This window comes from Somniosus microcephalus, unplaced genomic scaffold (genome assembly GCF_052327205.1).
Source record: "Somniosus microcephalus isolate GS21.2 unplaced genomic scaffold, FLI_Smic_1.0 unresolved_chr8, whole genome shotgun sequence".
Classification (NCBI taxonomy): Eukaryota; Metazoa; Chordata; class Chondrichthyes; order Squaliformes; family Somniosidae; genus Somniosus; species Somniosus microcephalus.
In genome coordinates this window covers 42,864,292-42,878,607 of record NW_028225186.1, presented here as the reverse complement: position 1 = coordinate 42,878,607, position 14,316 = coordinate 42,864,292, and the positions used below count along the sequence as shown (strand labels likewise).

At 49.5% G+C, this 14,316-nt stretch overlaps 1 protein-coding gene across 1 annotated transcript in view; it reads right to left on the bottom strand.

Annotated features, from left to right (window-relative positions):
* Nucleotides 1-6,898: 6,898 nt before the first annotated feature.
* LOC147086120 (toll-like receptor 13) overlaps nt 6,899-14,316 on the bottom strand; it is an 84,578-nt gene continuing 77,160 nt past the window's right edge. The window contains 5 exon segments of the mRNA XM_085979178.1: nt 6,899-7,768; nt 7,770-8,239; nt 8,242-8,419; nt 12,762-13,010; nt 13,167-13,407. Coding sequence (XP_085835304.1) covers nt 6,899-7,768; nt 7,770-8,239; nt 8,242-8,419; nt 12,762-13,010; nt 13,167-13,407 — 2,008 coding nt within the window.

The following is a 14,316-nucleotide window of genomic DNA, read 5'->3' as shown; positions in this document are numbered from 1 at the left end:
ACCTAAAGGAAGGCAGCACAGTGGGTGAGCAGGATATCGATAAGCAGGTTATTAGCCAGATTAACAGTGTGTGAATTATTGGTGAGCGGTTTAAGATTGATGATATTATTGATGATTTCTTCCATCACTTTACTGTGGATTGGGAGTGGAATGATTGGGCAATGATTTATTCCTTTTATGTGGATTGGACATACCCGGGTAATCAGCCACGTTGTGGGTTAGATGAACCCCTGCCCTTCTGACTCAGAGGCAAGTGTGCTACCCACTAGCCACGGTTGACACTTGAGGTAATTTATTCAACAACGGATGAAGCGGCAAATGACTAGTCTGGATATAACACACCCGTGTATCCTTATCATAGAATCATCGAAATTTACAGCACAGAAGGAGGCCATTCGGCTCATCCTGTCTGTGCCAGGCGACAAGAGCTATCCAATCTAATCCCACATTCCAGCTCTTGGTCCGTAGCCCTGTAGGTTATGGCACTTCAGGTGCATATCCAAGTACTTTTAATGGTGATGAGGGTTTCTGCCTCGACCACCTTTTGAGGCAGTGAGTTCCAGATTCTGGGTGAAAATATTTCACCTCAGCTCCCCTCTCAACCTCCGACCAATGACTTTAAAACTATGCCCCCTGGTTATTGACCCTGCTGCTAAGGGAAATAAATCCTTCCCATCCAATCTATCTAGGCCCCTCATATTTTTATACAGCTCAATTAGGTCTCCGTTCGGCCTCCTCTGTTCCAAAGAAAACAACCCCAGCCTATCCAATCGTTCCTCATAGCTAAAATTCCCCAGCCCAAGCAACATCCTCGTAAATCTCCTCCGCACCTTTCATAGTGCAATCACACCCTTCCTTTAATGTGGTGACCTGAACGGCACACAGTATTCTCGCTATGGCCTAACTAGTGTTTTATACAGTTCAAGCATAACCTCCCTGCTCTTATATTCTATGCGTCGGCTAATAACGGAAAGTATGCCCTATGCCTTCTTAACCACCTTATCTACCTGTCCTGCTACTTTCAGGGATATGTGGACCTGCTCTCCAAGGTCCCTCTGATCTTCTGTACTTCTCAGTGTCCTACCATTTAATGTGTATCCCTTTGCATTGTTAGCACTCCCCAAATGCATTACCTCACACTTCTCCGAATTGAATTGCATTTGTCTCTGTTCTGCCCACCTGACCAGTCCATTGATAAATTCCTGCAGCCTGAAGCCTTGTACTGCCCACCCTCCTGTCCAGCATCTCGAAAGTGATACGGCACAATTCAAACACTGAACAATTTTATAAATATCGAGGCAGGGCCTCTTGCGACTGCGAGCCATGCGTGAGCCACGCTGTAACATTCCCGTCCCGAGATCCCATGGGATCATCGCTGGTCTCCTGCAGTCACTCTGGCAGAAAGCCCAGCGACACTGACGGGGATTGGATGGAGAGACCAGCGGGTGGGACTTCCAAACTGGACTCCGTGATTCACCAGCCAGTAACAATGGGAACGTGTTTAAGAACGCCCCAAGGTTTATTATGCTTGTGGCATATGATGTCTGGATTGAGTCAGTTGCGGCTCAGTGGGTCGGAATCTCGTTTCTGAGTCAGAAGGTTGTGGGTTCATAGTCCCACTTCGGAGACTTAAACATAAAAATCCAGGCTGACACTGCCAGTGCAGTACCGAGGGAACGCTGCACTGTTGGAAGGGCGGTACTGAGGGAGCACTGCACTGTCGGAGGGGCGGTTCTCAGGGAGCGCTGCAATGTTGGAGGGGCGGATCTGAAGGAGCGCTGCACTGTTGGAGGGGCAGTACTGAGGGAGCACTGCACTGTCAGGGGGGCTGTGCTAAGCCATTGCCACACTGTCGGAGGGGCAGAACTGAGGGAGTGCTGCAATGTCGGAGGGGCTGTACTGAGGGGCTGCTGCACTCTCGGATGGGCAATAACATGGGAGCGCTGCACTGTTAGAGGGACACTACTGAGGGAGTGCTGCAATGTCATAGGGGCAGTACTGAGGGAGCGATGCACTTTCAGACGGGCAGTACAGAGGGAGCGCTGCATTGTTGGAGGGGCCGTACTGAGGGAGCGCTGCACTGTCGGAGGGGCAGTACTGAGGGAGCACTGCATTTTCGGGGGCAGTACTGAGGGAGTGTTTCACTGTTGGAGGGGCAGTACTGACGGAACTCTGCACAATCGGATGGGAAGTAGTACTGAGAGAGCGCTGCACTGTCGAACGGAACGTACTGAGTGAGCGCTGCGCTATCGGAGTTGCAGTACTGAGGGTGCGCTGCACTGTTGGGGGTTCAGTACTGAGGGATAGCCACACTGTTGGAGGGGCAGTACTGAGGGTGCGACGCACAGCTGGAGGGCCAGTACTGAGGGCGCACTGCACTATTGTGTCTGTACTGAGGGAACACTTCAATGTCGGAGGGTCTGCACTGAGGGAGTGCCGCACTGTCGGAGGGGCAGTACTGAGGGAGCGCTGTACTGTCAGAGGGGCAGTACTGAGGGAGCGCTGCACTATTGGAGGGTCAGTACTGAGGGAGCGCTGCAGTGTCGGTGTGTCAGTACTGAGGGAGCGCTGCACTGTTGGAGGTGCAGGACTGAGGGAGCGCAGCACTCTCGGAGGGGCAGGACTGTGGGAGTGCCGCACAGTTGGAGGGTCAGTACTGATGGAGTGCTGCACTATCGGAGGCGAAGTACTGAGGCACCACTGCACCGTCGGAAGTGAGGGAGTGCCGCACTGCAGGAGGTGCCGTCTTTCTGATGAGACATTAAACTGAGGCATTAGTCTGTTCTCTCAGGTGGATGTAAACAATCCCACGGCCACTATTCGAAAGAGAGTAGGATCATTCTCCCTGGTGTCCTGGGCCAATATTTATCCCTCAATCAACATGACTAAAGAACAGATTAACTGGCCATATCACATTGCTGTTAGTGGGAGCTAGCTGTGCGCGAACTGTCTTCCACGTGTCCTACAATTCAAAAAGTACATCATTGGCTGTGAAGAGTTTTGGAAGTCCTGAGGTGGTGAATGGTGGTATAGAAATGCAAGTCTTTTAAAATGAATTTGTAACATAGTGATGGGTGTGTGGATTTCAGTATCATATTCCTCATTTTCAGTCAATGCTGCTACCCACTGGTGTCCGATAGACAGAGCAGTGCTATAAATGTACAGGGGCTGAGGGCACTGGTTCTCTCCTGCCTCTGTCAGCAGTGCCAGTGCCCGCTTAATCATTGCCTTGGGCTCATTTATCTTCTGCAGTCTCGGCAGCCTTTCCTACAGTCTTTGGACCCCACAGATGTGGAAGACGGGCTGGTGAGCTGCCGCCCAATTGCTCGGTCCTCGATGGGCTGTATGTTCTTAATCTGTAGCTGACTCGCTGTGCATCAGTCTGGAGGGCCATATTCCAGGGGTGGGCGAGGACAGCACACAACCGTCTGAGGAAAGCCCTGGGGCTGACAGCGTGCTTCATTCCACAGAGAACTGCGGTTATCGGGCATTACCTGTAATCACCATTCAAGCAGGGGTATCCGGGTATCACCTGTAATCAGTGTTCCACCAGGGGTAACTGGGCATTACCTGTAATCACCATCACACCAGGGGTATCTGGGCATTACCTGTAATCACCATCCCACCAGAGGTATCTGGGCATTACATGCAATCACTGTCGCACCAGGAGTATCTGGGCATTAACTGTCTTCATTGTCCCACCAGGGGTATCTGGTGATTAGCTGTAATGACTCTCCCACCAGGATTATCCGGGCATTACCAGTAATCATCTTCACACCAGTGGTATCTGGGCATTACCAGTAATCACGGTCCAACAAGAGGTATCCGGGCATTATCTGTAATCACTGTCCCAACAGTGGTATCTGTGCATTACCTGTAATCACTGTCCCATCAGGGGTAACTGGGCATTACCTGTAATCACCATTCCACCAGGATTATCTGGGCATTACCTGTAATCACCATCCCACCAGGGGTATCTGGGCATTACCTGCAATCACTGTCCCAGCAGTGGTACCTGGGCATTAACTATATTCACTGTCCCACCAGGGGTATCTGAGCATTAGCTGTAATGACTCTCCCACCAGGATTATCCGGGCATTACCAGTAATCACCTTCAAACCAGTGGTATGTGGGCATTACCAGTAGTCACAGTTCAACAAGGGGTATCCGGGCATTACCTTCAATCACTGTCCCACCAAGGGTATCTGTGCATTACCTGTAATCACCTTCCCACCAGGGGCATCTGGGCATGACCTGTAATCGCTGTCCCACCAGGGGTATCTGGCCATTACCTGTAATCACTGTCCCACCAGTGGTGTCTGGGCATTACCTGTATATACCGTCCCACCAGGGGTATCCGGGCATTACCTGTAATCAATGTCCCACCAGCGGTATCTTGGAATTACCTTCAATCACCTTCACACCAGGGGTTTCCAGGTATCACCTGTAATCACTGTCCCACCAGGGGTATCTCGGCATCACCTGGAATACCCTTCACACCAGGGATATCTGGTCATTTTCTGTAATCACTGTCCCAGCAGTGGTATCGGGCATTACCTGTAATCACCTTCACAACAGTTGTATCCAGGCATTACCTGTAATCAGCAACACACCAGTGGTATCTGGGCGTTTCCTATAATCACCGTCCAACCAGGGGTATCTGGGATTTACCAGTAATCACTGTCACACCAGGAGTATCTGGGCATTACCTGTAATCACCGTCACACCAGGTGTATCCTGGCATTACCAGTAATCACTGTCCCACCAGGGTTATCTGGGCCTTACCTGTAATCACCTTCACACCAGGGGTCTCCGGGCCTTAACAGCAATCACTGATACACCAGGGTTATCTGGGCATTACCTGCAATCACTGTCCCACCAGGGTTATCTGGGAATTACCTGTATTCATCATCACACCAGGGGTATCTGGGCATTACCTGCAATCACTGTCCCAACAGGGGTGTCTGGGCATTTCCAGTATTCACCGTCCCACCAGGGCTATACGGGCATTAACTGTAATCAACGTCCCACCAGTGGTATCCGGGATTTGCCTGTATTCGCTGTCCCACCAGGGGTTTCTGGGCATTACCTATAATCACCTTCACATGAGTGGTATCCAGGCATTACCTGTAAGCACCGTCCCAACAGGGGTACCTGGGCCTTACCTGTAATGACAGTCCCACCAGGGGTATCCGGCATTACCTATAATCACTGTCCCGCCAGGGTTATCTCGGCAGTACCTGTAAGCACTGTCCTTTCAGGGGTATCTGGGCATTGCCTGTTAGCACTGTCCCACCAGGGGTATGTGGGCATTACCTGTAATCACTGCCCCACCAGGGGTATCTGGGCATTACGTCTAAGCACTGTCACACCAGGGGTATCTGGGCATTACATGTAACCACCGTCCAACAATGAGTATCCGGGCATTACCTGTAATCACCGTCCCACCAGGGGTATCCTTGCATTACCAGTAATCATTGTCCCACCAGGGGTGGCTGGGCATTACCTGTAATCACGTTCCGGCCAGGTATATCCTGGAATTACCTGCAATGGATAGCAGCAGGGCTATCCTGTCATGGCAGCAAGTATTTATCAAAATTAGCAGATAATATGAAAGGTTTGTTAGCTAGATTTATCACACTGGCCAATCCTGAGGCCACTGGGAATGTCACTGAGATCTACTGTTGGGCTCCAGTGTGGACAGTCTTGTGCTGTGGATTAATGTCCACCAGTGTCAGATTACCACGGACCGAGGAGTCGTTCACGCCATCAGCCTGGCCCAGATTCAAGCAGATGTTGGATGGAAAGACGACAGTGAGCCGACTTGTGGGGCCAGATGATTAAGGCTTTACTCTGTGCTTATATTGTGTGTCTGTACCTTGGCCTTATCCTGGGTCAATAGCAGCAATGACAGGATTAACGATGAGGAGGGACTGTGTCAGAGGTGGATGGAAGCTCGTGGCAGCGGGTTCCGAGATGAGTGGGAGCCCTGCCATTAGAAACAAAGGGGCTTTGAGGAACATGGGCCAGGAAATCGGATATGGCCCGAAAACTGGCGGAGTCATGGCTCAGCACTACTTAGCTGCGTCTGGACAATGTATTCTAAGTAGCACGCAAAATTCATGCTGAGTGCTCTTTTACATGATTATAGTGATGATCTCTGCACTAAATCAGCTGCTCATTGGTTTACCGCTCAACAGATGGGCCAATATCGGGTGCAGTCTAACTGCAAGTCATGTTTGGCATCTGCTTTCTGCACTACTTAAATGGGAGGTTCTTTAATGCAGCAGCACCTCATTATAATTCCATTTGTCGCGCCACTTGGAAGGTCTCGCTATATCAGAGCGCTCTCTTGCAACCTCAGCTTGCTGCCAACCACACTCAGACTGCTGCCACCATGGCTGTGTTTACCAGTGTCGAACGGGGCTTGCAGGGTGTCACAGCCGCTCAGCCATCTGGTCTCCAACAGATTGCTAGGAATGTTGAAGCACCGCCCCGGGGGGAGCAGCAGTGGGTCTGGGGAGCAGGAACCTGCTGCCCTCTCGCAGGATGACAGCATTCCTACTTCCACCTCTGCCCCTTCTCCATTGCCCTTGCTGCTGCCTGTCAGCCAGCCGATGCTGCTGCCGCCCATGCCAAGGTGGTGCAGTCTCAGCCAGGCCTAGGGCCAGAGCTGCTGGAGGTCGTCCTGCAAAGCCATTTGCAATCTCGCCCACTGAATGTCAGCAGCCTTCAACCGGCCATTATGCAGCCACTGGGGGAGTTGTTCACAATTAACACAGGGCGGTAAGTTGAGCGGCGAACTCCAAAACACGTGGGAAGTGCGGCGGTCACCATGTTTCCCTGACTCGGGCCTTAAGGGCCTGCGGTAAGACTGCGGATTTCTAGGCCTTGAAGCTTAACATTCAGCAGCGGGATTCCTCTCCTTGGCCCAGTTGGAGCCTTTAATCGCTTTTCTCACTTTGACCCAAAACAGCTTTTGAGCTTCGACGTCTGATGGCCACTGGATGTTGGTCTTCCTTTTCATGACCATTCTCATCTTGTGGTAGGTTGAGAGTTCAGCATCTGGAAACTTCTCCAAGAAGATCAGGATGATGATATCTTTCAGCTCGTGGAAGAGCCTGTAGCTCGCTAGCTGCAGTTCCATGGAGCACCACTCGCTGTACAGGTAGTTGCGGCTCATCACACAGATGGTCTTCCTGCTCTGGTAGATGCTGTCCACGATGTTGTCGATGATATATTTGCCCAGCTCAAAATCTCTGTGGTGGAGGCAGAGTTTGAAGCATTGAGGTCCTCTCGTTTCCAGGTTTGGCACCAACACTTGCAGAACCCAGTCTACGTCCAGAGAATTATAGGAGATAAATGCATCATACCTGTAGGACTGCTGACTCTCTCCTCTCCCTCTGTGGTCATTCAACCACGATCGGAAAATATAAAACCCATACTTGATTTGCCAGTACCCTTTGCTGTAGAATATAGGGATGAACATGAACAAGATCAAGACCGGCACAGTTATATGGAACATGATCTGCCCAATGTCCAAGTAGCAAACGCGAGTATCAAACTTGGACAAGTATTCGGTTGGCCAATCTGCACATGTTTGGTTGTAAAAATAGATAACCTGCACCCTGGGGTTGGACAGGGACCAGTTTTGGAACCAACTGATGTCACAGGTGCAGGGGAACGGGTTCTTCCGTAGATCCAGGTAGGTCAGGGAGGGCAGGTGTTCCACAACCGTGCTATTGATGATCTGAATGGCGTTTTCCCCCGAAGAACAATGTCCTGAGGTTGGAAATGTTTCCAAAGACGTGAAGAGACATGGATTGGAGGCCGACATTTTCAAGGTTGAGTCTCTCTCGACTCTGGAGATTCTTGAAGATCCCTGGATTCAGACTGTGGATCCCATTGCAAGCATCGGGCATGGAGAGGATTCTCAAATTGATCAGGTCTTCCAATCCGTCTTTGGACAGTGACATTTTATTCTCTCCTATATACAGGTCTCTTAAAGAGATGAGGCCATTGAAAAACTTTGGAGGAATAATGATGATGCCGTAGGGTTGCTGGGCTTTTAGTTTGAGAATGTAGAGCTTTGTGAGGTTAACAAAGGGAGATGCTTCAATCAGGCCAGTGTTGAATCTGATCCGGTTATTGGCAAAGTCCAACACTCCTAATGATGGGAGGATGTCGAAGATCTCCCTGCTGATACAGGTTATACAGTTCCTATCGAGATAAACTTGGTCAGGTTATGTAATCCACAGAAAGACTGGCTGGTCAGGCTTCGAATTTTGCTCCCTTCCAGGTCCAATGTGTTCAGGTTATTGAGATTTGCAAACACCTTGCTGAAAACAATTGAGATCTTGTTGTTTCTGAGATTGAGATTCCTGAGAACCGCAAGGTTGCTGAAGCTGTTTTCATAGAGTCATAGAGTTATACAGCACAGAATGAGGCCCTTCGGCCCATCGTGTCTGCGCCGTCCATCAATCCCTGTCCAGTCTAATCCCATTTTCCAGCATTTGGCCCATAGCCTTGTATGCAATGGCATTTCAAGTGCTCATCCAAATGCTTCTTGAATGTTGTGAGGGTTCCTGCCTCTACCACCCTTTCAGGCAGTGAGTTCCAGATTCCAACCACCCTCTGGGTGAAAAAGTTCCTCCTCAAATCCCCTCTAAACCTCCTGCCCCTTACCTTGAATCTATGCCCCCTTGTTATTGACCCCCCTACTAAGGGTAAAAGTTCCTCTTTATCTACCCTATCTATGCCCCTCATCATTTTGTACACCTCAATCAGGTCCCCCCTCAGCCTTCTTTGCTCGAAGGAAAACAGCCCCAGCCTGTTTAGTCTTTCTTCATAGCTGAGGTGCTCCATCCCAGATAACATCCTGGTGAATCTTCTCTGCACCCTCTCCAAAGCAATCACATCCTTCCTATAGTGAGGCGACCAGAACTGCACACAGTTCTCCAGCTGTGGCCTCACCAGCGTTTTGTATAGCTCCATCATAATCTCCCTGCTCTTATATTCTATGCCTCGTCTAATGAAGGCAAGTATCCCATATGCCTTTTTAACCACCTTATCTACCTGTTCCGCTGCCTTCAGGGATCTATGTACATGTACACCAAGGTCCCTCGGACTCTCTGTACTTCCTAGGGTCCTACCACTCATTGTGTATTCCCTTGCCTTATTTGTCCGTCCAAAATCCATCACCTCGCACTTTTCAGGGTTAAATTCCATTTGCCACCTTTCCGCCCATCTGACCAACCTATTTATATCGTCCTGTAGCCTGAGGCTTTCCTCCTCGCAATTTACCACCCCACCAATTTTCGTGTCATCTGCAAACTTACTGATCATACCTTTTACATTCTCATCCAAATCATTCATGTAGATCACAAACAGCAAGGGACCCAGCACCGATCCCTGAGGTAGCCCACTGGACACAGGCTTCCAGTCACAAAAGCAACCTTCGACCATCACCCTCTGCCTCCTGCCACTCAGCCAGTTTAGGATCCAACGCGTCAAGGCACGTTGGATCCCATGGGCTCTTACCTTCTTGACCAGTCTCCTATGCGGGACTTTGTCAAAAGCTTTACTGAAGTCCATGTAGACCACATCCACAGCTTTTCCCTCATCCACACACCTAGTCACCCACTCGAAAAATTCAATCAGATTGGTCAGACATGATTTACCCTTGACAAAGCCATGCTGACTATGCCCGATTAATCCTTGCCTCTCCAAGTGGAGACTGATTTTGTCCCTCAGAATTTTTTCCAATAATTTCCCTACCACAGATGTTAGGCTCACTGGCCTGTAATTCCCTAGTTTATCCCTGCTACCCTTCTTGAATAATGGTACTACGTTAGCTGTTCTCCAGTCCTCTGGTACATCCCCTGTGGCCAGAGAGGTTCTGAAAATTTGTGACAGAGCCCCTGCAATCTCCTCCTTTGCCTCACACAACAGCCTGGGATACATCTCGTCCGGGCCTGGGGATTTATCCAATTTTTGGCCTGCTAAAACCGCTAGTACCTCCTCCCTCTCGATGCTAATATGTTCAAGTATGTCGCAGTCCCCTTGCCCGATGTCTACATCGTCTTCCTCCATAGTGAACACAGATGCAAAAAAATCATTTAAAACCCCGCCTACATCATCTGGCTCTACACACAGATTGCCACTTTGGTCCCTAATGGGCCCTACCCTTTCCCTGGTTATCCTCTTGCCCTTAATATACTTATAAAACATCTTAGGATTTTCCTTTATTTTGCTCGCCAGTGTTATTTCATGGCCCCTCCTCGCCCTCCTAATTTCTTTTTTAAGTATGCCCCTGCACTTTTTATACTCCTCTAGGGATTCCTCCGTCTTTAGTCTTTTGTAACTGCCAAAAGCCCCCCTTTTTTTCCTAATGCATTTTTGTATATCCCTTGTCATCCAAGGTTCCCTTTGCTTGTTGGTCCCACCCTTGACCTTTACAGGAACATGTTGGCGTTGTACTCTCTCTATTTCCCTTCTGAAAGTCTCCCACTGCTTTGATGTGGATTTTCCTATAAGTAGCTGCTCCCAGTCCACTTTGGCCAGATCCTGCCTTATCATATTAAAATCGGCCTTCCCCCAATTTAGTACCCTTATTTCTGGGCCGTCTTTGTCTTTTTCCATGACCACCTTAAATCTCACCGAATTATGGTCACTGTCGCCAAAATGCTCTCCTACTGACACTTCCACCACTTGCCCGGCTACATTCCCTAGAATTAGGTCCAGTACCGCCCCCTCTCTTGTAGGACTTTCTACATGTTGGCTCAATAAGCTCTCCTGGATGCACTTTAAGAATTCTGCAACCTCTAAGCCTTTCACACTCTGACTATCCCAATTAATATTGAGGAAGTTGAAATCCCCCACTATTATTACCCTATTATTTTCGCGCTTCTCTGAGATTTGCCTATATATCTGTTCCTCTATCTCCCTCTGACTGTTTGGGGGCCTATAGTGCACTCCCAGCAAAGTGCTTGCCCCCTTTTGTTTTTAAGTTCAACCCATATGGCCTCATTAGAGGAACCCGCTAATATACCGTCCCTCCTTACAGCAGTAATTGACTCCTTAATTAATATTGCAACACCCCCTCCCCTTTTACACCCCCCTCTGTCTCGCCTGAAGATTCTATACCCCGGAATATTGAGCTGCCAGTCCTGACCCTCCCTCAACCATGTCTCCGTGATAGCAACAATATCGTACTCCCATGTGTTCAACAACAACGTCAGTTCATCCACCTTATTTGCAAGACTCCTTGCATTAAAATGAATGCCTCCCAGCCTTGCCATATTCCCTTTTGCCTTCACATATTTGCTCTGCCTTCCCAGCTGACTTGTTTTTTCCTCTGTATTTGGCTGTAAATCACCCCCTACTATAGCTCCACTCTATATCCCATCCCCCTGCCAAGTTAGTTTAAACCCCCCCCAGCAGTGCTAGCAAACCTCCCCGCAAGGATATTGGTCCCCCTCTGGTTCAGGTGTAAACCGTCCGACTTGTACAAGTCCCACCTTTCCCAGAAGCAGACCCAGTGATCCAGGAAACTAAAGCCCTCCCTCCTGCACCATCCCTTTAGCCACGCATTCATCTGTTCTATCTTCCTATTCCTATACTCACTAGCACGTGGCATCGGGAGTAATCCAGAGATTACAACCTTTGAGGTCCTGCTCTTTAATCTTCCACCTAGCTCCCTAAATTCTTGCTGCAGGACCTCATCCCTTTTTTACCTATATCGTTGGTACCAATGTGGACCACGACCTCTGGCTGTTCCCGCTCCCCCTCCAGAATGCCCTGCAGCCGCTCAGTGACATCTTTGACCCTGGCACCAGGGAGGCAACAAACCATCCTGGATTCACGTCTACGGCCATAGAAACGCCTATCTGCTCCCCTTACTATAGAATCCCCTACCACTATTGCTCTCCCACTCTTTTTCCTCCCTTCCTGGGCAGCAGGAGCACCCCCAGTGCCAGGAAGTTGGCTGCTGCTGCCTTCCCCTGGTGAGTCATCCCCCTCAACAGTATCCAAATCGGTATACCTGTTTGAGAGGGGAATGGTCACAGGGGTCTCCTGCACTACCTGCCTGCTTCTATTGCTCCTCCTGTTGGTCACCCATTTCCTTTCTTCCTGTGCAGCCCTTACCTGCGGTGTGACCAACTCACTAAATGTGTTATCCATGACACTCTCTGCATCGTGAATGCTCCACAACCCATCCACCCGCAGCTCCAGTGCCTCAATGCGGTCTGCTAGTAGCCGCAGCTGGATGCATTTCCGGCACGCATGGTCATCAGGGGCACCGGCAGTGTCCCTGAATTCCCACATAGAGCAAGAGGAGCATAACACGGGGCTGGACTCTCCTGGCATGACTTACTCTTTAATTAATTTAAATTAATTCACTATCACCAGTTAAAGATATCTCTAAGGCGCTTGTATAGTCTACCAACAGTCCCTGCTACACCAGAAAAGACCCTCGTAACTATAAACTACAGAGTTAAAGTTTAAAAAAGAGAAATACTCACCAACCAATCACTTACCTGCTCCCTGGTGACGTCACACTCTGATTACTTTTTACCTCTCTCCCCGCTGCTGAGTTGGTGTGCCTCACTGCTCCCTGCTCCGAACTGGTCGCGCCTCGGTACTCGCGCCGGTTTTTCTACCGGGCTCACCTCGCTGCTCCCTGCTCCGAACTGGTCGGGCCTTGGTACTCGCGCCAGTTTTTATACCGGGCTCACCTCGCTGCTCCCTGCTCTGAACTGGTCAGTTATGAGGTTGTTGTCGAGTCGGAGCTCCTGCAAGTTGGTGAGGTTAGAAAAGGCAGCCATGTTGATAACAGCAATGTTGTTAATGTTCAGCTTTAGGGTCCGGAGATGGGGAGCATAAGAGAAGGCGTGACTATAAATGGTGAAAATCCTGTTGTAGCGAAAGGTTAGGAGCGACAGCTTGGGAAACACCGCGACTGCCTTCCCATCCTTGTAACAGGAAGGTAACTTGTTGACTCTGTTGTGCTCGATAATGAAAGAAACAACTTGCTTACTTTTCGATGCAAATTCAAAGCAGGCCACAGATGTGAGGAGATTGTGTGATAAATCCCAGCTGGTGATGGGTGGGCACTGGGATAGGGAATGGGCAGGGAGGAATACGATCTGATTGTTCTGCAGGACCAGGCTCTTCATAGGCCTGAGATCCAGATAGTTGCACAGTTTGGACAGCTGACTCTGGTTGTGCAGCCTTAACCCAGAGTATTGAACATTCTGTAGATCCAGGTTTGCAGATTTGAGAAACTCGGTGTTTTTTAAGGGGTTGTTCTTGATGATCAAACACGAGATGTTCCTCAGGTCAACTTTAGAAACTTCCAAAGCATCGGAGAGTTTGTTATTGGACAGATCCAACTTGAGAATGTTGCTGAGGAAGTTCCGTTGGCAGTCAAATATTGTGAGAGAGTTGTTAGAGAGGGAAATGTTTCGGAGGGAGGGCGGGAGGGCGGTGCGATGTTGTAGGGAGGCGAGTTGATTGTTGCCCAGATCCAGGAGCGTCAGATTACTGAGCCCAGAGAAAGCGCTCACCAGATGGGAGAAATTCTGGAGTTCATTGAAGCTTAAGACAAGTGTTTGAAGATTGTCCAATGCAGCGAAGGCTTTGGGTTCAACTGTGACGAAGCGGTTGTGATGGAGCAGGAGTTGATCTAACTTTTCAAGTTCTTGGAAGCCCGAAGAGTTCAGACGAGAGATACTGTTGTCGGACAGGATAAGGTCAGTAGGCTGGTGAGATTACTGAATGCACCACAGCAAACACTCTCAATCCGATTGTAATCCAGCCGCAGGATGAGCAGCTTGGAGAGGGTGCGGAAGCTGTCCGCTTGCAGTTGGGTGAGCCAGTTGTGGGAGATGTTCAAGTGCACGGTGCTGGCTGGGAGGGCGGACACGGCACTAGAGACCTGTGTCACGAAGCAGTGGACGCATTGAAAGGTACCATTGTGGTTGGCATCCTGAATGCTGCTATTGAAACTGTACCCGGGGACTGTGGGCAACAACACATTGCAGGAGAGGGCACAGAGAAGCAGCAGCCATTCAACGCTCAGTCTCAACATCACAGCCTCCTTCTTCCGTCCAAGGATTCAGATGTTTTGCAGGACCTCACTCAAGAAAAATTCTGTGTGTGTGAGATGTTTTTTCTCTGTCGCTGCCAGAACATCCTGTAAAGTCAGAGATGGTTTACATTGTCAGTTTAGTAGAAATTAAGCAAATCAGTTAACCTGCTGCCATGGATACTCTGTTCTCCACTACTCTGAAAAGCCATTCCCATGTTTAATAT